This window comes from Carettochelys insculpta, chromosome 21 (assembly GCF_033958435.1).
Source record: "Carettochelys insculpta isolate YL-2023 chromosome 21, ASM3395843v1, whole genome shotgun sequence".
Classification (NCBI taxonomy): domain Eukaryota; kingdom Metazoa; phylum Chordata; order Testudines; family Carettochelyidae; genus Carettochelys; species Carettochelys insculpta.
In genome coordinates this window covers 3,816,593-3,837,037 of record NC_134157.1, presented here as the reverse complement: position 1 = coordinate 3,837,037, position 20,445 = coordinate 3,816,593, and the positions used below count along the sequence as shown (strand labels likewise).

The following is a 20,445-nucleotide window of genomic DNA, read 5'->3' as shown; positions in this document are numbered from 1 at the left end:
TCAGTCTGGGGGGATCTGAGCCCCTCACTGTCTCTCCCTGGGGTTGGGCAGGGCAGGTGGGGGAGCCAAGACCAACTCCCCACCAGTGAATAATTCCCTGCGTGTCCCAGAGCCTGAGCCCTGGCCCCGTCCACCCGACTGGGAGGCCCAGCATCCACTGCCCCACTCTTAGCTGAGCCGCCTGCCCTTCAGCCAACGGGGCCACAAGCCACACCACTTTGGAAGGGTGTGGAGCCCTGGGGTCCCTCTGGCGTGGCTCCCACACAGGACAGGGATCAGTCCCAGGACATCTGCGATTTAATGATCTCCTCAGAGGCCACTTGACATCCAGCCAGCAGGTAGCATGGCCCAGGTCACGAGCGCTCATAGCCCCAAGCCTCAGACCCCAGTCCCCCAGGGAGCCCTCCGCATCAAACTAAACTCCGTTTCTGTGCAAGCTGCAGCAGCGTATCTGGGAGTCGGTGCCCAGCCAAGATTCTCAGCCCCTGATGAGGGACCCGCCGCCTTAGCTTAGCTCATAAAAGCTTTGGCTTCCCTCCATGGGGCCCAGAGCCTCCTTAAACTGAGAGACCACCCGGCCAAAGTGTGACCCCTCCCAGAACACTTTGCCACACTGGGTGCAGCAGTAGAAGTGAGAGAGGTCTGCTTTGCCCAGCACTCCCGGTGGGATGGCTGCAAGTTGCAAGGAGGCGCCTGTGGCCAGCGTCAGGGTCTCCACCTTGAGGTCTGACTCCTGCAGCCACTGGCAGTTTGGGTTGTAAGCCGGCTGTGGGAACTGGGGTTCGGAGCTGTCAGGCGCTGGGTTTGTCTCTTGCTCTTCACACTTTGCCAGGCAATCTGTGGAAACAAGAGAGCGCAGATCCTGACTACTGAGCAACAGGTGGGCTGGGCTGGGTCAGGACTCAACCACCACGCTTCATGCAACTTTTGCTTTCAGGTTCATCAGCTGTCCGAGGAACCAGGAGCACGGGCAGACGGCTGAGGAGCCTGCAAGCCATTCTCATTCCAGGCTGCTGCAGGGGTCACTGCAATTCTGCAGGCTGGGCTCAAGGCAGGCCTAGTTGGCAGTCAGAGCTGTACCCAAACTGGTTTAGCTAAGCCTGATACCAACAGCAGCAAAGCCACCGCAGCGTGGACTAGCCAGGGGAACACATACCCAGGGCCCTGTGGGCTTTCTTCACATTAGAAGGGATTAGTATCAGAGAGGGAGCCGTGTTAGTCTGTATCTTCGAGAACAACAAGGAGTCCTGTGGCACCTTATAGACTAACAGATATTTTGGAGCATCAGCTTTCGTGTGCAAAGACCTGCTTTGTCAGGTGCAAAGTGGGTCTTTGTTCACGAAAGCTTATGCTCCAAAATATGTTAGTCTATAAGGTGCCACAGGACTTCTTGCTGTACTAGAAGGGACTGTGCAGGCAGGCACAACCATGCTAGCGTTAATCTACCCAGCATGGGTTACTACAGTAGTGAATACATGCTTCACAGCAAGGTGGAAACCCCAGGAAGTCTCCAGGATCCTGGCAGGCTTGTGATTGGTAGCCAGTGCTAAAGCTCTGGCCACCAGTGCTACTTAGCTTAAAATAAGCCTGCAAAAACTGATCTATGATGCATCACTCCCTCCCGCGTGCACTGCAGACACACCTTATCTTCGGGACCTGTGTAAATCACAACTGCGCAGTGGGCACAGAAAGTGTGGTAATGCCCCTGAATCATGAAATGGGCAGGAAACGTCTCTAAAACAGCAACAGAGAGGGAGCCGTGCTAGTCTACACACTATCAAAACAAAGAGCAGTCAAGTAGCACTTTAAAGACTAGCAAAATAGTTTATTAGGTGATGAGCTTTCGTGGGACAGACCCACTTCTTCAGACCATAGCCGGACCAGAACAGACTCAATATTTTAGGCACAGAGAACCAAAAACAGTGAGCAAGGAGGACAAATCAGAAAAAGATGATCAAGGTGATTATCTAATTTCTCTGATACAGTATTTAACACGCGAGATTACCTTAGCGTACAGCACTGTGTACGCATGGGGCACTCCGCAAACAAGTGAAACAGCTACCACCGCTCACCTTCCAGTCCCAGAGACAGAGAGAGACAGAGAGAAACCTGTGACCATTTGGGGGCTGCCCAAGCTTGTGCAGATTTTAGGTGTGAAAAAATCATTGACGTTCAATTGTAAAATTCGGTCTGTGCATATGCTGTGAATTTGACTAACTTCATTGCAAACTTCACCTCCTTCTGGAAACGCCGCGAAATTAAAGATTTTTGCCATTTCCACTGTTGTGAATTTTCTCAAATAATGAACGGTTACTCCCTGAGGGTCTCGGTGACAGCTGCTTCGCTGCTGCTGTGCCACAGAAAAGCTGCAGTCACCGGCACTGACTTCACCTCCACAAATGCTGCTACTTGGGAGAGAGGCTGGGGGTGGGGAGAGCTTGGAGGGATCTCACCCCTGGAGTGTCACCTGGATAGCAGTGTGGAAGCCTGCTGATTGCTGCGGTGACACTCGGAGCCCCCAGGTTAAGATTCGGTAATTGCTGCTCATCCAGATGGCTGGCAGCCATGTCACTTGATGGTGCATGGAGGTGCTTGGGTCGAAGAACCCTCGGAAAAACGCAGGTCCTGGTGATTAGACGCAGTGTCTGCACCGAGGTGATGACAAACTGTGTTGTGGCAGGTCAGATGCTGATGGCAATGCTGTCTGTTATGTACTTTGAAACTGAGGTCTAAGCAACTGCAGTTCCTCAAAGATCAAATTGCACATTCCACAAGAGGAGGGATGTTAACCAATCTCTTGGAGAAATTCCAGTTTGGGTAACACATTCTGCGATTTCCTCTGAAGTCTGTGTGGCTACGGTGTTTTTCACTTCCTGACGTGAGATGCTACGGAATGTTGCTGTGCACTTTCAAACCGTGGCTGTGCTCCACCCCAGAGGTGGCTGCATGTCAGAGGAGGAAGAAAAAGAGAGAAAGCTTCCAAGGTATTCTGTGGTCGTGTGGATGGATGGGGCTGTGGAAATGTGAGATATTAGTATGAACAATTATCTGGACTAATGATCAGCTTTGGAAAAGTAATGGACTGAATTAACAGTCCACACTGGATTGTTCTCGAGTCCTGTCCTTGACATGTCAGGCACTAAGCGGACTGGGGGTTGTGTTTTGCAGAAGCACACAACTGGAGCACAGATACGCAACCCCCTTGTTCCTCTCCTGTCCTCCCACAACAACAAGGTGATGCTGTTGCAAGATGAAAGAAGCAGAGACATAATCCTTGGACTCCAGGGTGGCTCTGCGTGGACAGATCCTCGAGGCGTTCAGCCTGTGTCCCTGTTCCCAGCAGGCAGCTCTAGGTGCTTCCTAGGGCTGACGGGCACAGGGACCGATGCCGTTGCCAACAAAGCCACAGCACCTTTGCTCTTCAGCACAGCAGTGCAGTCTCTTTGCTTGTATCCCAGTGGCGAGGGCAGCATTCCCTGTAAGCCGAGTGCTTGGGCGGCCACTCAGGAGAGATTCAGATTCCGCCCAGGCGATTGCCAGAGCGCCCCAGCTAGGTTTACTGCTGCTCCCAGTGGGCATGTTCGCACGTGCCTCGGTGCACGTGAAAAATTATTCCACACATTGATGGAAAAGATCGGCAGGAACACGGCTGGACGGCCCTCTATCAGGAAATGTGGCCGAAAGTGACGAAGGGAGCAGACTGAGTACATTAGCAGGGGTTGATTCATCCTTGGCACGGGGAACTGTCTCACCTACACAAAAGTTACGCACCAGTAGGTCACTTGTAGCTATGTGCTCTGACATCACCGGGGCTGTTTGGCTCCAGGGCGAGAGAGCTGCCCGGAGTTGCCTCGGAGCTCCAGGGAGTGCCAGAGAGTAACGCAGGAGTCATGCAGAGCTCTGCAGCCTTCGGTGTGACTGCGCTAAGCACAGAATACTCAGCACCATTCACCGGTGCCTGCAGTGAGCCACGGAGAGTGACCTGCCTGAGGGCTCAAAGCAGAGCTGGGACTGCCCCCTGGGCTAGCGACTCCTCCACTGGTCCATAATGCCCTGAGTGGGAGGAGACGGGGATTCAAAGACAGGAACAACAGAGGGCCGAACCCCAGCAGGGCCCAGGGAGGGGGCTGTGATATGTTCTGTAGAAACGGCTCTGAAATCCTACGGGGATCAATTCTGTTCGGCACCTCCTGGGCCCCCAGCTCAGAGAGAAGCTGCCAACTGCTGAGCTGCTGGGGGGCTGGGCTGGGCTGGCCTGGCCCCAGCGTGAATCACAGCAGCCCGAGAGGTGGCTGAGAATCCCCCTGGCCCTCAGCGTGATGCTACTCCCACTGTGGAGCCCAGCACATGCTATGCCAGAAGCTGCAAAGGAGCCGGTACAGTCGCCCCTATGTGGGCCTTGCAGGGCAGGACGAACCTTCCAGCTCCCTCTGGCCCAGGAAGGAGGCACACAGGAGTGAAGCAGAATTAGCTCTGCGGCAGGTCTGGGTGCAGGACCCTCCTTTGGGCTCATTAACCCTTGCCCTGCCAGGGGGAATTCTCAGCCACCTGCCCCATAGTGCTGTGTGATCCTGCAGGGAAAGATTAAGGGTCACTGTGCAAAACGCGCCCCCCCCCCGCCCCGCCCCGCCCCACTGCATGCTGTGTTTCAGCTCCTGCCGTGCTGTGCTCAGGCCCCTTAATAGCAGTGCATCTCCACGCCACGGCACTGCCGGGCATGTGTCCAGTGCCAGATCTGCAGCATCTGTGCCTGGGCTATGCAGTTACTCTGCCACTTCTTTCTTTGTGTCTCAGTTGCCTCCTCTGTAAAATGGGAGTAATAATCCCTGCCTTTCCCCTAGCCCCAGGGACGTTCAGAGGGTTCTCAAATGACCATTCAAAGTACAGGCAGACTCGTCAGTGAAAATTGGTCACGGCATGGGAGACTCAAGGGGGTGTTGTGAAGAGCAAAACTCTAACTGGGTTAAAAAAAGAATTAAATACGTTCCTGGAGGACAGGTCCCTCTGAGGCTGTCAGCCAAGATGGGCAGGGACACAAGCCCATGCTCTGGGAATCCTAAACCTCTGCCAGAGGCTGGGAATGGGAATAAGGGAAGGGCTCTCTGCTCACTCCCTCTGGGGCACCTGGCTTGGGCCACTGTCTGTAGCCAGGACACTGGGCTGACCCAGGCTGGCCGCTGTTATGTGCTAATAAGGATCACTAGTAATGCTGAGTGCCAAGGTGCCAGAGCGGAGCAGGTACCCATGGTCACACCGGGCTGGGCACCCCGGACAGAAGCACAGTTTTCTTCAGTTGGGTGGCTGAACTCACCCTAAAAAGACTGAAATGAATTTGGGTCTGAACCTCTCACTGACGTGACACCAGAAAAGGCTTTTGGGCTGAACAAGCCAACGTCTCAAAGCCGTAACGTGCCAAAAAGTTCCACCCCGCTCTAGTGGTGGAGGGAAGGTGGGGAGTGCAGCAACTGGCTCCCCCAAGGGGCGGGGCCCCCTGGAGCGCCCCCTGGAGTGTGCTGGGCCCCCCTGCCCCAGCAGCCCAGACCACGCGGTGGTGGCACTCCAGTGGCAATTCAAAGGGCCTGGAGCAGCAGCTGGAATCCCAGCTCCTTGGAATCTCCAGGCCTTGGGGCAATTGCCCCCTTTGCTGCACCCATCAGCGGGCCTGGGGATGTGGCAAAACCCCTCCCTGAGTGCCCCCTCCGGAAATGCCCACACTGCGCGCAGAGACAACCCCCTTTCAGGTCGCTTCTTCTGTGCAGGCACCACCCTGGCGGTGGGACCACTGTGCCGGGCCATGTCCCCTCTGTTCGGAACTCTCCCCATGGCCCCGTGGCAGGCCGGGAGCTCTTGGCCGGGACCGCACAGTGGCTGGCTGGTGGGATTTACAAACAGCTGCCTGAAGTCCCTGAGCCCCCTGCCCGGCGCTCGCCTTCCCGGGGGCCTGTGGCTAGTGGGGACAGAGAGGCAGGGGGACTCCCCTGTACAAAGGAGGAGAAAAGCTTGTGACACAGGGTTTTGCCTCTCCATCGGCCTGGGCCTCCTCCCCATTGTCTCACTTCAAAGGGTTGAAAATGCAACATCACTTCAAAGTAACAATTTTTCAATGGGAGCTTGTAAAGCCCCTCCCCCCACATTCGGTTCAAAGGCTTTGGAAGCGGCCTGTGTCCCTGGGGCAGCCCGGCTGAAAGGCCCCTGGGAGCCGGCAAGCGGGGTGCCAACTCAGCAAACAATCTGAGAAAAAAGTCCCTGTGAAAAGGTCATCTCCGGGGTTGCTCTGGAGAGAATGGGCTCGGCTTGCAAGGGGTGGGAGACCAGAGGGGAAGGTTTCTTTAAGGAGGGATTTTCCTAGCCCGTGGTAAACACAGCGCCTTGTCTTGCAGCACCGCCCTGAGCCAGCGCACCCACAGGGGGAATTCTGGGTCTCCTGTGATCACACCCCCTGAGCTGTGCTGAGGGGGGGCCTGGGGCAACTCCTTTTCTTAAGGGCATCACTGGAAGACATAAGCCTCCCCCAGCATCCTTTATTCACCCCAGGGCACAGGGCAGAGCCAGGGTTCCCCACTGCACTGCCCCTGAGCCGGGCACCGGGCCAGGGAGTTCCTAGTACCTGGGGGGTGAGCAATGGGCAAGGAGCTGGGGAAAGGTGGGTCTCAAGGGTGGGATTTTTAACGGCACTTTGCTCCTCCATCGGGTGGGCGTTTTGAACCTCCAGCCTGGAGTGTGTTCTTAGGCCAACCAACGTGAGAAACTGCTTTAAAAATACTCTCCGTCCATAGTGAGAGCCCCCAGAGCCTCTCCTGTCTCAGAGCCCGTTGGAGGGCTTTACCCGAGTCTGACTTGGGCTGCAGGGATGCTTACGCCACCCCAGTAAAGGGTCCAGCTCCTGTTCACTGCTGGCACAGGCCCTCCTGCGGCAGACAGCCTTCAGTCCTACCCATGAGGCTGCAGAGTGCAGAGCTGGAGATCAGTGCTCTTGGGTCTGTACTGGCCGGGTAGCAGCAGCAGGACCCTGTGGAAGGAGGGTCCTTGAGGAATGAAGGCCATACCCTGCACCACACCAAGTCCTGCCAGGAGACTGTGGCGTGCTCCCAGCCACGCCCAGCTCGGCGCACTCACCGCGAGCACGTCCTGCCCTGTAAGATGGCCATTCAGAGCAAGGCGTTGGGAAGAAAGCGCTTGTCATAAAGACTTTCTTTGCCCAAGCCTGAGAACACGCCCAGGAACATTCTTGGAGGACAAAGGTCCATGGGAAACCTTCCCTTGGTGAGCGATGGCTCCTGATAAGAGAAATTACAGGCCTGAGAAACATACACTCTTACAGGGAACTGAAGATGCCTGATTATCTCTTCCTTCCAGACAATTGTGATAAGCAGAGGACAAAGGACTTGTGATTGTGCAACCAGCCCAAGGTAGGAGAGGCCAAGTTCTTGGGGCTTTCTTGGGGCTGGGCAGGGCAGAGGTTTGGGGCTAAGCCCTGAGCCTTCTTTTGCGCTGCTGATGCAAAGCAACAAGGTAAAACGGGGCATGAAGCAGTCCAAGAGTTTCCATCGTGCTTCCGCTGGATTCTCTGCCTTGTGCACAGGCTGCCGGGCGCCCCCTGCCCGCCCTTCCCCAGTCAGCACAGTGTGTCCTCTGCTGGGCTTTACTTTTGCATCAGCAAAGGACACAGTCGTCTCTCGCTTCTTCTCTGCACCCCGTTGTTCTAACGCTGACGTCAGCAGACAGCCACGCAGCTCTGGGAGTCCATGGCTACCACCTGGCAGGGTACCTGCATCCCCAGGGAGAGGGGAACAGACTCTTCCTTCTAATGAACATCCAGCCTCTGAGTCTGCCCCCAGCTCTGGGACCTTGGCTGGTCACTTCCCTCCAGCTCTTTGCAAGCTTTTCAGGGCAGGGAGCCGCTTGCTGTATGCACAGCGCCTAACACACTTCAGTGCCATTGCTATGCAATAGTTATACGGTCGTAAGGCCATGAGGCCTAAAACTGGCCTGGGCCACATTGCGCTAGGTGCTGTATGAACCTACAGGGACCAATGGGGCCCTGCTCTCACCCAAAGTCCTCAGAACATATTATGGTTATGGGGTCGCTCTTTCCAGTGTACAACTCAACGCTGCGTTCAGTGCTCATCTTTCTGGAGGGGCTGAGAATGGGAGTGAAAATCAGAACTTCTGGCTTTTACCCCCAGCTCTGACACTCTCCGCCATATTGCTGTGCCTCAGTTTCCCCATGTGCAAAGCTGGGATCATAGTGCTCACCCACTTGTGCCGTCTCTGGGTGAAAAGAGCTCTGGGGATCCATCAAGTGGAGATCCCTGAGCATTCCCCCTTGCAGTCGTTATCTGAACCCTGCTCGGGGAAGTCTGGTGCGTGCTACCGCATGCCCACCCTTAGGAGGCAATAGGACTGGAACAGTACGGGGTACCAAGGCCTGGGTCCTATGCCTGGCAGTGGCTGTGTGGTTCACCAAGCTGTTAGGACCAGCAGGTGGGCGTTGTGCCTTGCCCTGGCAGCCCCCAACCTCAGAATCACTGGCCTGGCCCCAGAGCTCTTTGGTGGAGAAGGAGGGGATAGAAAGACCCCAGCTCTTCCCTGGGAGACCTGCAGCGTAAACCTCAGCACAGAGCGACGGGTGGCTGCAAAGCTTTCCCTTTTCGGCTGCCTCCTCCCCCCGCTTGAGATCACAGGCCACACCGCAGAGGGAAGGGCTGAGAAAGTTCTCACGCTGTAATCCGCCGCCGTGAAGCCACCACCGTGCAGTGAAGAGTGACCTTAAGAATGAAGCTGGGGGGAGGGAGAGGAAGAAAGACTGAGTCACTCCTGCAGCCGGGGAGTGGGAAATGAGCTGAGACGCAGGTGGCCGGGGTCACAGCCAGGGGAACGCTCCTGGGCTGTGCGCAGAGCAGCCGACAGGCACCGGCCCCATCCTCGCAGCCATTTCCCACCAGCTGCTGGCGTGACACAAACAAGGGTACCCAGCCACCCTCCTGCCGTCTGCGCTGTGCCGGGCCGGGCACCGCGAGGGCCTGACACCGCACAGCGCTGCCTTCCCAACCGGCGGGTCTCCCAGCGATCGACTCCCAGCTCCGCTGCCCCCGGGGCAAAGTCTGGCAGGACGCACGGCTCAGGGCAGGAATCTCCCTCTTGAGCTGCAGCATCCTCAGCCTGGGGTGTCACCTGAGTCCTGAGATGAAATGACCGAGTCTGTGTAGTGCTGCCACACACCCCCGCCAGCTCTTCCAGCCTGGGCCACCAGAAGTTCTGCCAACCCTGCCCCTCGGCCAGCTCTGCTTGCCCCGCCAGCCCCGCTATCCCACCTACCCTTCAGCCAAGACTCCTGCCCCTGCCACAGGGCACAATACGCAGGACAGGTGGGGGCCCCCCACTGGAGCTGAGGACCAGGTCACCCCGATCATTTTGCTACTAACCTAGAGAGAACTGGAACCTGTCAGGAATCAATGCTGAGCGGCCGGACCTGTGGTGAATCCCAGGCCCACTTCCTGCTGGAGGAGAGCCACATTCTGCCACCTCCTCCTCTTCCCCCTAAAACCTCAGCCGCAGACTTGAGGTTCCACTTCTCCTTGTGAACACGCTTAGCAGAGGCGGGGGTGACGGCACCTTCCACTGCAGCTGCAAGGTGGATGAGGGTTCGCGGAGGGCAGCACAGGCTTGCCACAGCAGTGAAGTCGCAGCTCTCTCAGGGCTGCCCTCTGCGCTGGGCAGCAGCAGAGAGCTGCACCCTGTTCATGCGAGAGGCAGAAATCCAACAGCTGCTGAAAAAGCTCTTCCATTACAGCCAGGTGAGCTGGGGGGAGACCCAGGGGGGTCTCCCAGACCGTACTGACTTACTCAACTTTGTTCGTTAGCTGGGCTTTCACCAGAGATGTGAGGAGAGTGCAGGGAACAGCTCGTCGCTGTGCAACAGAGTAATCTGTTACTGCTACAGCTCCTCTGTGGCTTGGTTATACTCATGTCCCATAGATTTGGAAATTCGCAGACTGTCAGGCCAGAAGTGATCACCGTCTGATGATGAGCCCCTGTGTAGTACAGGCCAGAGAATGGCCCCAAAGCAATTGACGGTGAACGTAGCAGAACTTTGCTCATCTTGATACAAAGATTTCCAAGCGATGGAGGATCCATCAGGACGCTGGGTAAGTTTTTTCAGCAGCTAATTACAACTTCAACACAGTTTACAATCCTGGCTCGCCAGCCCTCCAGCCAGCCCCCTGTGAAGCAGGTCAGCGTTGCTGCCAGTTTTCAGGTGAGGACACTGAGGCACGGAGAAATCCAGGGATTTACCAACACGTAGCCAGCATCAGCAGCTGGTTACTGATTCCACGTCCCCTAGCTAAGCCACCTGACCTCACAACTTATGAGCCAATCCTGCAGCTCCTGACTGTGGCAGCCTCTTGTGACTGAGACTGTACTATGAGTTGAGACACTGCAGGCTAGCTCTCACCTGAGATGAACATTCGGCATCCTGCCACACACCCAAGTATATGCGCTGAATTCTCACAGCTGGGATCCCCGCTCAGCATGCTATGAAACACCTGTGAGCTTGACATTCAACCCATCAGTAATGCTGCCATCCCAGAGTGCTCATCACCTGGCTCTGCCACTGGGCACAGGGTTGCGATCAGGAGCAGGTGTCCTGGGTTGCAGCCAGGTAACCGTCTGGTCCCTCCTCAGATGTCATATGATATTTTGGGGGTGATTTAGGTCAGTGATTTAAATTGCCTGGATTTAAATCTATCCACCCTGGTGGAGTCCTAGCTGCAGATATGTGTTGCCTATGACAAGTTGCCCCACTCAGGATCTAATGTAGTTGTCAGGTATCTTATCATAGCAAAATCATTTTTGCAGCATAACCCTCCTCAGTGACGTTTTAAACAGAGCTATTCTCACTTACATGCAACTGCGTAAGGCACCACTGCCTCGTAATGTTCACTCCCCCGCCTCTACCTATCCCTGTTCTGGGGCTCCGGAGAGGATCTACTTAACGTAACAGTAAAGATGGCCAAAGCTATTAGCAGAACCCGCGAAAGAGCCATTCAAGGGGTAATGAAGCCATTTCACAGGCATTTGCCAACCCCAGGTATAGGCTGTCAGTTTCTGAATTTACGGTCTCAGAGAGGCAGCCGTGTTAGTCTGGATCTTCACAAAACACACAAGCAGCCCCGTCACACCTTGCAGACTAACAATATCATTTACTAGGTGATGAGCTTTCGTGGGACAGACCCACTTCTTCAGCTAAGAAGTGACTCTGTCCCACAAAAGCTCATCACGTAGTAAAATAGTTAGTCTGTGAGGTGCTAGAGGACTGCTGTTTTGTTTTGTGAATTCACTGTGGTAGTCGACAGGGCCTTAGTATGAAATTTACTTTAACATTATTTCATTGGCGTGTCACTGAAGATTATAAAATCACAGCTCTAAAAATGTGTCCCCCCCGCCGCTTCCCAGCTGTCCTTGAGCACAGAGACACGGATTTAATAGTACAGGATGAACCTCTCGAATCGGACACTCTATTGTCTGGCAACATCCGTAATCAGGCATGATGTTAGTTAGCTGGACAACCATTTACTATGGGAGTGGCCAAGTTTCCTGTGGTCCCATAAGTTTTGTTTCCAGCCACCTGTCCTGGCTCTCAGTGTTTTGGGCTGTTCTTTAGCTGTAATTTACCCCTAAATGTATTCTGAGAGCAGAGTGAGCAGCGGAAGTATTGGTAATATGCTAGACAATATTGACCTCCCCTGGTCTGGCAAATTCTCTTGTCTGGCACTGGTCAGGTCCTGAGTGTGCTGGATGAGAGAGGTTTGACCTGCACTGCATAGGGCCCTGCAACTCCTAAGGATGGCCTGGGTTTTCAGGGTGACGTATGGCACCACAAGCCTATGATATCAACTCACAAGAATAAAGACGACTTGCTCCTCTCCCCCTTTTTGGTGGATGCAGAAACCACAGTGAGAAAGCTGGGGGGACCATCGCATAGGGAATTCCCACGGAGGCAGATCTGTCTGGGCGTGTGAGCAATTTCAGGCAAATCTGGATAAGCCCTAAACCGACTGGGTTGGAAAATGTGCCCAAAGCTTGGGAAACCTGTACAGAGCCCTAGGTCAAAATTCCCATGAGTTATTACACGAGGATTAATCGGCCTCTAATGACACACTAGCTCAGCCGTAAAAAGGAATGGGAACACGTCAGAGAGAAGTCCAGCGCAGACACATAGCTTACAAGAGACGTTTCCAACATGGCAAGTGCCGAGGGCTGCTTGTCACTCACCACCCAGGCCTCCCCCAAATCCATGAGCCTGAGCAAACTGCCCCGTGCAGCTCCCGGCCCGTCTGGGTGCTGAGCACACACCTGGCGAGCTGCGGTCTCAGGCTGCACCTTGGCTGCTCTGGCACAGGCGCCATCCAGATGTGACTCACCCAGACCATTGCTCTGGCATCACGTACTCCGTTAATCACAGTTCGGTCCCTGAGCAATCACTACTCTAGGGTGCAGGTCCCAGCCCAGCTCTGAGCGGCTGGGAGGAGACGCATGATTAGAGTGGAGATCCTTCTCCTTCTAGGTAACTCTGGAGAGTGCAAAGGGCTGGATCCTCCAGAGCCGAGGGGCTGCTTTGTGCTGCATTACCTGCATCACCTGGCTACGATCGTCCCCCCATGCACAGATGACCTAGCACAGAGCTAACGCCACAGGCTGGGCTGAGTACCCAGGACTCAGCCTTCTCCTGACCTCTCAGAATTGGCAGCACGCGATGCCGATGGTTGGCTGAGCAAAGAGAGGTCCAAAGCTCGACTCAGTGGCCTTTCTCTGCCTGGCTGTAAGGCAACAACTCTGGGGGCCTGGCTCTGATCATTTTAGAGGTCATTGCTGGCACTAGGGCTGTGGGGGGTTGCTACAGCACCCCAAGTGGTTTATTAGCTTGGTTCAAGAGCTCTCAGCACCTTCCTGCTACTGGGGATCAGTGAGCAGAACCTACTGACTGTGATAAAAACCAGAATGCCAGAAGGGAGGAACGGGGCACACCCAGAATGGCTGATCCCTCTGCTAGACAGAAATAAAATAAGAATGGAAGGAGGGGTGGGGAGGGACACAATACAGGGGAGGGGAACATGGGGGGACACACACAGCCTCTGGCACTGGGGCCTCTGGCACAGGGAGGGGGCTGGCATGGGGGCAAGAAAATGGGCGACACAGAGAGTGGCAGGTGTAGGGAAGGGGACACAGTGGAATTAGGCAGTCGCTGAAAGCGGGGAGGGCAGGGCCCAGGGGCCTTTGGGAAGGCAGTAAGCACCATCTCAGCTGTTAGATGCAATGGCATGGGAGATCCTCGTCCCATCGCACACCCTCTGCTCTGGGGACACCTAGCCCAGCTGAACAGACATCAAAACATTGTGGTTTTCCCATCCAGGGCTCTGGAAATGGCTGGGGCAGTCTCGGTTGCAGCGGAACAGGAACAGCTCTCAGCAGGGGAAGCCCTGATGGGACAATTCCCCCCAGCCAGGCAGAGACCTGGGAATGACAATCTCACATCTATTGCCTCTTCCCCTTGGTTCAAAGGTCCCCCCTGCACCTAAGTGGGGTAAGTCTGATAGTGAAGGAGCGATCACTGCCCAGGCACTGCAGAGACAAGGGACCCCAGGCAAGGCCAGGTAAGGGACTCGCTTTGAGACCGTAGCCCCTGAGAGATGCAGCAATGGACTCAGCTCTCCAGCTTCCTGTTCCAGTGCGTTTAGCAAACCGAAGCTGGGAAGGAGCCCTTGTGATGGAAGAGGCCGTACAACTAACAAAGTGCCTTAGGACTGCCTGCTGCTACCCCCTTCCCCATGCCCGGAAATCCCTGGGGACAAGGGCCGATAGGGGAACTGCAGCACCTCTGTACCTGAACCTCACACACCAACACCCTTGTGTGGGTCTAATTCCTGTCACTTGTTTTTGCACGGCAGCCAAATGACAGTCCTGAAAAAGCTGCTCTGAAACATCAACTTTAAACACAACCTAATCCCCTGGTCATCAGGGCTGGGTTCTCAGCACCGTTATCAGTGCTCTGCAGCTGATGGAGCTACAAGGATTTACACTGCCCAGGGCCCTGAGCCACACAGCTGAGACATCTTACAAACAGGAGATGGTCCCTGAGCAGCCACTGCTAGCTCTGCTGACAGAGGGCAGAGGTGTTCCCAGGGTCAGAGCACAGCCTGTGCCCACCTCAGGCAAGAATGCAACCCCCACCCCCACCCAGGTTGCATTAACATGTTAGGTGCCCACTCTGTCACCTGCATTATCCTCTTCCGATAAGAGTCCACTGAGCTGCATCAGGTGCCTCATCTGCTCTTTGGAGATCTTCAGGTACTTGTCACAGTTACACAGCTGACAAAAGAGGAGAGAGGGAGATTAGACAGAGGGTGGAAACTGAGCCCTTGGCCATTTGTAGCACCTTCTGTTCACGGATCTCCCAGCATTTTGCACACCAGTTAATTCAGCCTCCCCATGGCCCTCGCAGGCTGGTCAGCACCACTAGCAAGTTACAGCTGGAGAAACCGAGGCACGGGAGTTGCCCGAGGTCACAGCGTGAGGCTGTGACAGCACTAGGGTGGGACACATCTCCGGAGTCCAGGTTTGGACCTTCCGGCCTGCACCAGAGGGCAGCAGGGACCCTACAAGAGAGTTACGAGCTCACAGGAAAAGCGATGTCCCAGCCCTGTTCATGCAGCTCACACTGGTTACACAGCTGGAGTTGAGGGGAGGCACTCCTGGCCTGCTGCCCATTCCCCCACATGGTCCTCGCCACTGAAACTGCATTCCCAGACCAGCGTCAAGCGCAGAGATAAGCTGGGCCTGCACCAGACCTGCACCAACAAGCTGTTTGGGTTTTGCCAGGGTCTCCACAGCCGGCTGGCTAGATGGACTGAGCACTCTCCATCGGTCTCCCAGCGCCACCCCGGGGGTCTCAAGGGACCCAGCTCCTCAAACACCAGCCAGCTCCAAGAGAAGAGTGGGGTGCACGTGTGGGTCAGGATGGAGGTAATGGGGGGAGGTGCTCTGCCCCAGCTAGTCACTTACAGCTTCTGAGTCACGCCTTGGCACAGCCTCTTCATAGCCTGGGGCAAAGTCTCAAGAGAGAAAATCGCTGCCTAGCTTTATTGTGTGACACTCCTCAGAGAACAGGGGTCACCAAACGCAGCGAGTCCAGCAGGGCTCTCTTGGAATCCGCACCCCCAGAGATGAACGCCTTCAATCTCCCCCGGCTAGCCAGCTCCAGCCACGCTCAGCCCGGGCAGCCCAGCCGCCAGCTGCTGTGCCCCTGGCGCCTGCCCTAGAGTGGAGGCCGTGGGTCCGGACAGCGTCAGCAGCTCCCCAAGAGCCCGAGACCCAGCTCTGCAGCTCACCCTTTGGCTCTGGCGATTGGCGTAAACAGGCTCAGGACCGCACTGCTTGCCGAGGGAAGGAGCTTTCTCAATGGGAACCTGTTGCCTTATAAATCGCTGCTGTGGGACAGACTTTACGGGCCACAGGGGAAGCACAAGGGCCTGCAACCCTCCTGAGGACTCCTGGTGTGGGGTTCCCACCTGAGCCACTGGAAGGGGCGTGTGTGTCTGAGCCCTGCGCGGTGCGCTGGACTTGGGCCTCATGCACTGGCCACTGCAGGCTGGGGACCTTGGGCCAACCCAGCTTGGAAGTAAAACTTTTGCTCTCTTGCTGGTTGGTTGAGACTGTGGGTAAAACGCTGGTGTGAGGGGAGCCACTGGTCAGTCTCCTGGTGACCGCAGGGGGGCCACAGTTCACCTCGGCTCTTCAGCAGGGCTGTGTCACATCTGTTTCCTTGCTCTCCATCCTACCGGCAATGGGGGTAGGTCTATCACGCAACAACTGGGCAGAGACAAACCGTTCCAAACGGGGGACGATGGGACTGGTGCCACGAACACATACAGGGGACTCCAGTGTCATACCCAGAATGACCTGAAAGTCACTAAAGCCCACAACAGACCAGGCTGCAAGGTGCCCAGTCCCTCAGAAGAGCTGCAGAAGCAAGTGATCAGAATGGCACTTCTGAAGTGTGGATGGGGCACTAACCAGCCATGGTGGAGCAGTCACAGCTGGGGCCATGCGTTGCACTAACTGGACGTGGTAGAAATGTGTTGCACTAAGTGGACGTGGTAGAAATGTCACAGCTGGGGGCCGTACAGAGCACTAAGGAGATGCAGGAGAGGGGTCACAGCTGGCAGCCATGGCTTCCCCTCCTCCCAAGTGGGAGAACCAGAGAGGAAATTAGGACGATTCTACAATCCCAACCCAGGCACCCACCTCCCAAGCCAGAGGCAGGGACGTGGCAGAGCCATCCGCAGCCAGGGGAATAACTTGGCAGTCAGGCACCCCAAAAAAAAAGGTAAGTAAGGACTCTGGCTGTAGGAGGCCTCTGCCTTCTGCTCCCTGAAGCTACACCTCAAGCAAAGCCAGAGACAGTGGGTAGCAGAGAAAACCTCAGAGGCAGCGATGCAATCAGGGAGCAGTACTCTTCGGAGAACTCACTTTTCATGCGTTGTGGCAAATGTGTTGAGTTCCCTGATCAGCCACTTGCTTCCAGCACTGAAAGGTTGATTTGCAGAGTGTGAGATGCCCTGAGTGCAGTCATGTCAAGCTCCCTTGCAAACTTGACCTCAATGGGTCCAGGATTTCACCCCACATGAGTGTTCTGGGGGAGTCAGTTGCCCCAAACGGTGTGGCTGAGTATGGATGGCCTCACAGCCTGACTCCCTTCTACACCAACTGGTGGCTCAAAAAAGCCATGTGATAAGGCAAGTCCTGTATCCTGGAGGCCAGCTGTAGGGAGATTCCCCACTGCACACGACCTGTGAGGAGAGGCTGAGGAATTGGTCTTATTTAGTTTGCGGAAGAGAAGAGTGAGGGGTGAATTGATAGCAGCCTTCAACTTCCTGAAGGGGGTTCTAAAGAGGATGGAGAGAGGCTGTTCTCAGTGGTGACAGATTGCAGAACAAGGAGCCATGGTCTGAAGTTACAGAGGGGGAGGTGTAGGTTGGATATTAGGAAAAACTATTTTACCAGGAGGGTGGCAGAGCACTGGAATGTGTTACCTAGAGAGGTGGTGGAATCTCCATCTCTGGAGGTTTTTAAGTCCTGGCTTGACAAACTCCTGGCTGTGATGATTTAGTTGGGGTTGAGCCTGCTTTAGGCACGGGGCAGGACAAGATGACCTCCTGAGGTCCCTTCCAGCCATAGGATTCTATGCTTATAGTAATGCTGACCATTTGGGGTTTTTGGATGTTCTCAAGGAATGAACTTGGTGCGGTGGGAGGTTCCTGGGTGACCCTCCCCCAGCAGCAGGCACACAATTGGTCAGATGTTCCTTTCCTCTAGGACGCAGGGTTCTTCCAGAGTCTGGGAAGCTCACGCAGCCCAGGAAGGGAGTGCTGCTGATGCGGCTATTCAGAGAAGGACAAAGGAGCTTTGCAAAACCTTTGAAAAAACATTTTCCATCACCTAAATAATATAGAAGCCCAAACACCATTTTCAAGGATGACCTAAACCCCAAGGATTTTCAGTGAGATGTAGGCACTTAGGGCCTAAACCCCATGGGCTGCAAATGGGATTTAGACTCCAAATGCCCGTGGCACTTTTGAAAATGATTGTTTGGCTCTTAGGTCACTTAGACTCAGATCCTCAATGGTCTTTATGCTCCTAATGTCTATGGATTTCTTTGGCCAATTAAGCCATATGCACTATGGAAAATGTTACCTTTGGTCAATATTTCTAGATCTTTTCTTCCATGACATTTCAAGTAGCGTTGGCCAACTCGGGCACCAGTGGATGCAAGGAGAGTGTAAGGGCTGAGCATGCTCATGATTCCTAACAGGAACAAAATTTGGTCCAGTTCTGGTCCACCTGAGAAATCCCAGAAAGTCTCCCATTCCCAGGAACCACGTCTGCCCACTGAAAACAAACATCCCTCCTTCACTCGCTTTTTAAAAAGGACTCAACCAACGCAAAAGTGACACTGAACATGTGCCTGTGAAACACCAGGACCAAAGGGAAAAGCTGGGACTTCTCGGAGAAGCCAGACTCCCACTGCGCAGAATCACGAGGGTGGAGCCACTTCTGGTTTTCAGAGGAAGAAAATGTAAGGCAGGGTTAAGTTACAGCTTCAGGAGGTTATCGGATCTGATCTTCTCAGGGTTTAACTGTCTTGAATAAACACAGACCTTAAATCTCATGACAGTCTCAGTTTTCATTTGTGTGCCACTCCTGAATTTTAACTGCATCGAGGTGTAACCCTCTAGGGCTTAGACAGAAAACCAGAAATACTTCTAACAGTAACAGAGAGGAAGCCGTGCTAGTCTATACACTATCAAAACAAAAAGCAGTCAAGTAGCACTTTAAAGACTAGCAAAATAGTTTATTAGGTGAGCTTTCGTGGGACAGACCCACTTCTTCAGACCATAGCCAGACCAGAGCAGACTCAATATTTAAGGCACAGAGAACCAAAAACAGTAAGCAAGGAGGACAAATCAGAAAAAGATAATCAAGGTGAGCAAATCAGAGAGTGGAGGGGTGGGGGGGAAGGTCAAGAATTAGATTGAGCCAGGTATGCAGACGAGCCCCTATAGTGACTCAGAAAGTTCCCATCACGATTTAAACCATGTGTTAATGTGCCGAATTTGAATATAAAAGCCAGCTCGGCTGTTTCCCTTTCCAGAACGGTGTGATAATTCCTTTTCAGTAACACACATACCTTTAGGTCATTGACAGAATGCCCCATTACATTAAAATGTTGACTAACTGGTTTGTGGATCTGGAGTGTTTTGATGTCTGTTTTGTGCCCATTGACCCTTTGTCTAAGGGAGTTAGAAGTCTGTCCAATATACAAAGCATCTGGGCATTGTTGGCACATGATGGCATATATGATGTTAGTAGAGGAGCATGAGAAAGTGCCCGTGATTCTGTGAGTAACCTGGTGAGGTCCAGTGATGGTATTTCCAGAGAAGATATGAGGACAAAGCTGGCAGCGGGCTTTGTTGCAGGGAAAGGTTCCAGGACTGGTATTCCCGGGGTTTAGACTGTGGCTGTTAGTGAGGATCCTCATGAGGTTGGGAGGTTGTCTGCAGGAGAGAACAGGAGGTCACCCAGGGCCTTCTGGAGTGTGGCATCCTGATTAAGGATAAGTTGTAGGTCTTTAATAATTCATTGCAGTGGTCTGAGTTGGGGGCTGTAGGTGATGACCAGAGGTGTTCTGTTCTTGGCTTTTTTGGGCCAATCTTGGAGTAGCTGGTCTCTGGGTATTCGTCTGGCCCTGTCGATTTGTTTTTTTTACTTCTCCTGGTGGGTAATTCAGGTTTATGAATATTTGGTAAAGTTCTTGTAGTTTTTGGTTTCTGTCAGTTGGATCAGAGCAAATGCGATTGTACCTGAGAGCTTGACTGTAAACAATGGATCTAGTCACGTGTGCAGGATGGAAACTAGAAGGGTGTAGATAAGTATCGCGATCAGTAGGTTTTCGGTACAGTGTGGTACTGATCAGGCCATCCTTGATTAGTACTGTAGTGTCCAGGAAATGTATCTCTTGCATGTTGTAATCGAGGCATAAGTTGATGGTGGGGTGTAGATTGTTAAAGTCTCTGTGCAATTCTTCTAGAGCGTCTGTACCATGGGTCCAAATCATATTGATTTGCAACCTCTGCACGATGGAAAGCAGATCAGGGTTTACTGGCTGACACCCAGCTCCTGAGGTGTCTCGGATCAAGGCTCATGATAATCCTGAGAGTCTCCAAAAGCAGAGACCCACTGCAGCTCCTTTCCTGAGAAGTTCAGGAGCCCCACAAACCAGTTCTCTCCCCTCCACCCTCCTCCTTGCTCTGAGGCTGAGTCACTTTACACATGATCCTGACCTGTTCTCCCACTCCTGGGCGGGAGATGGAGCCTCTCCTCCTTCCCATGAGCAGTCCTGAGAGCGAGTTCCACCACTGACTGCTCCCCACAGTGGGAGACCAGATCCCTTTGGAGAGGTTCTGTCCCTTCTCACATCCTCATCCCCTGCCTCTGCACGCACCACTCCTATGGGAGACTGCTGGGGCGAGGTCTCATTTAGCTGATGCTGCCCACTAGAGAATGAGACCTTTTCTCCTGGGCAAGCTCTGAGCGCGATGCTGACCAGAGCTTCGACTGCTGCCCTGCAGAGCACCTCTGAGCCACCCTAAGCCTGTGTCTGTCTCACAAGCCTCCTTGGGTTGCCTTGGCTTGCGACACGGCAGACAAAAGGGAATTGGCCACATTTATGCCATTCCCTTCCTTGTCACCCAGATAGCTCAGGGAGCATGTGCCACAGCCCAAACTGGGCAATCACCCAGCTCCATCCAGATGGGAAAAATGCCCAGTTTGATTTGTTCAGAAGGGACCCAGGTGAGAGACCAGGGCTGTATCTGGGCAAGCAAA

At 54.2% G+C, this 20,445-nt stretch overlaps 1 protein-coding gene across 2 annotated transcripts in view; it reads right to left on the bottom strand.

The window, feature by feature from the left end:
- Window positions 1-285: 285 nt before the first annotated feature.
- EXD3 (exonuclease 3'-5' domain containing 3) overlaps window positions 286-20,445 on the bottom strand; it is a 414,352-nt gene continuing 394,192 nt past the window's right edge. For both annotated transcript variants that reach the window (XM_075015516.1, XM_075015517.1), the window contains exons 21-22: window positions 14,277-14,370; window positions 286-837 (exon numbers count right to left, since the gene is read on the bottom strand). In XM_075015516.1, the coding sequence (XP_074871617.1) occupies window positions 506-837; window positions 14,277-14,370 (426 nt within the window). In that variant the 3' untranslated portion in view covers window positions 286-505. The remainder of the gene's footprint in view (window positions 838-14,276; window positions 14,371-20,445) is intronic.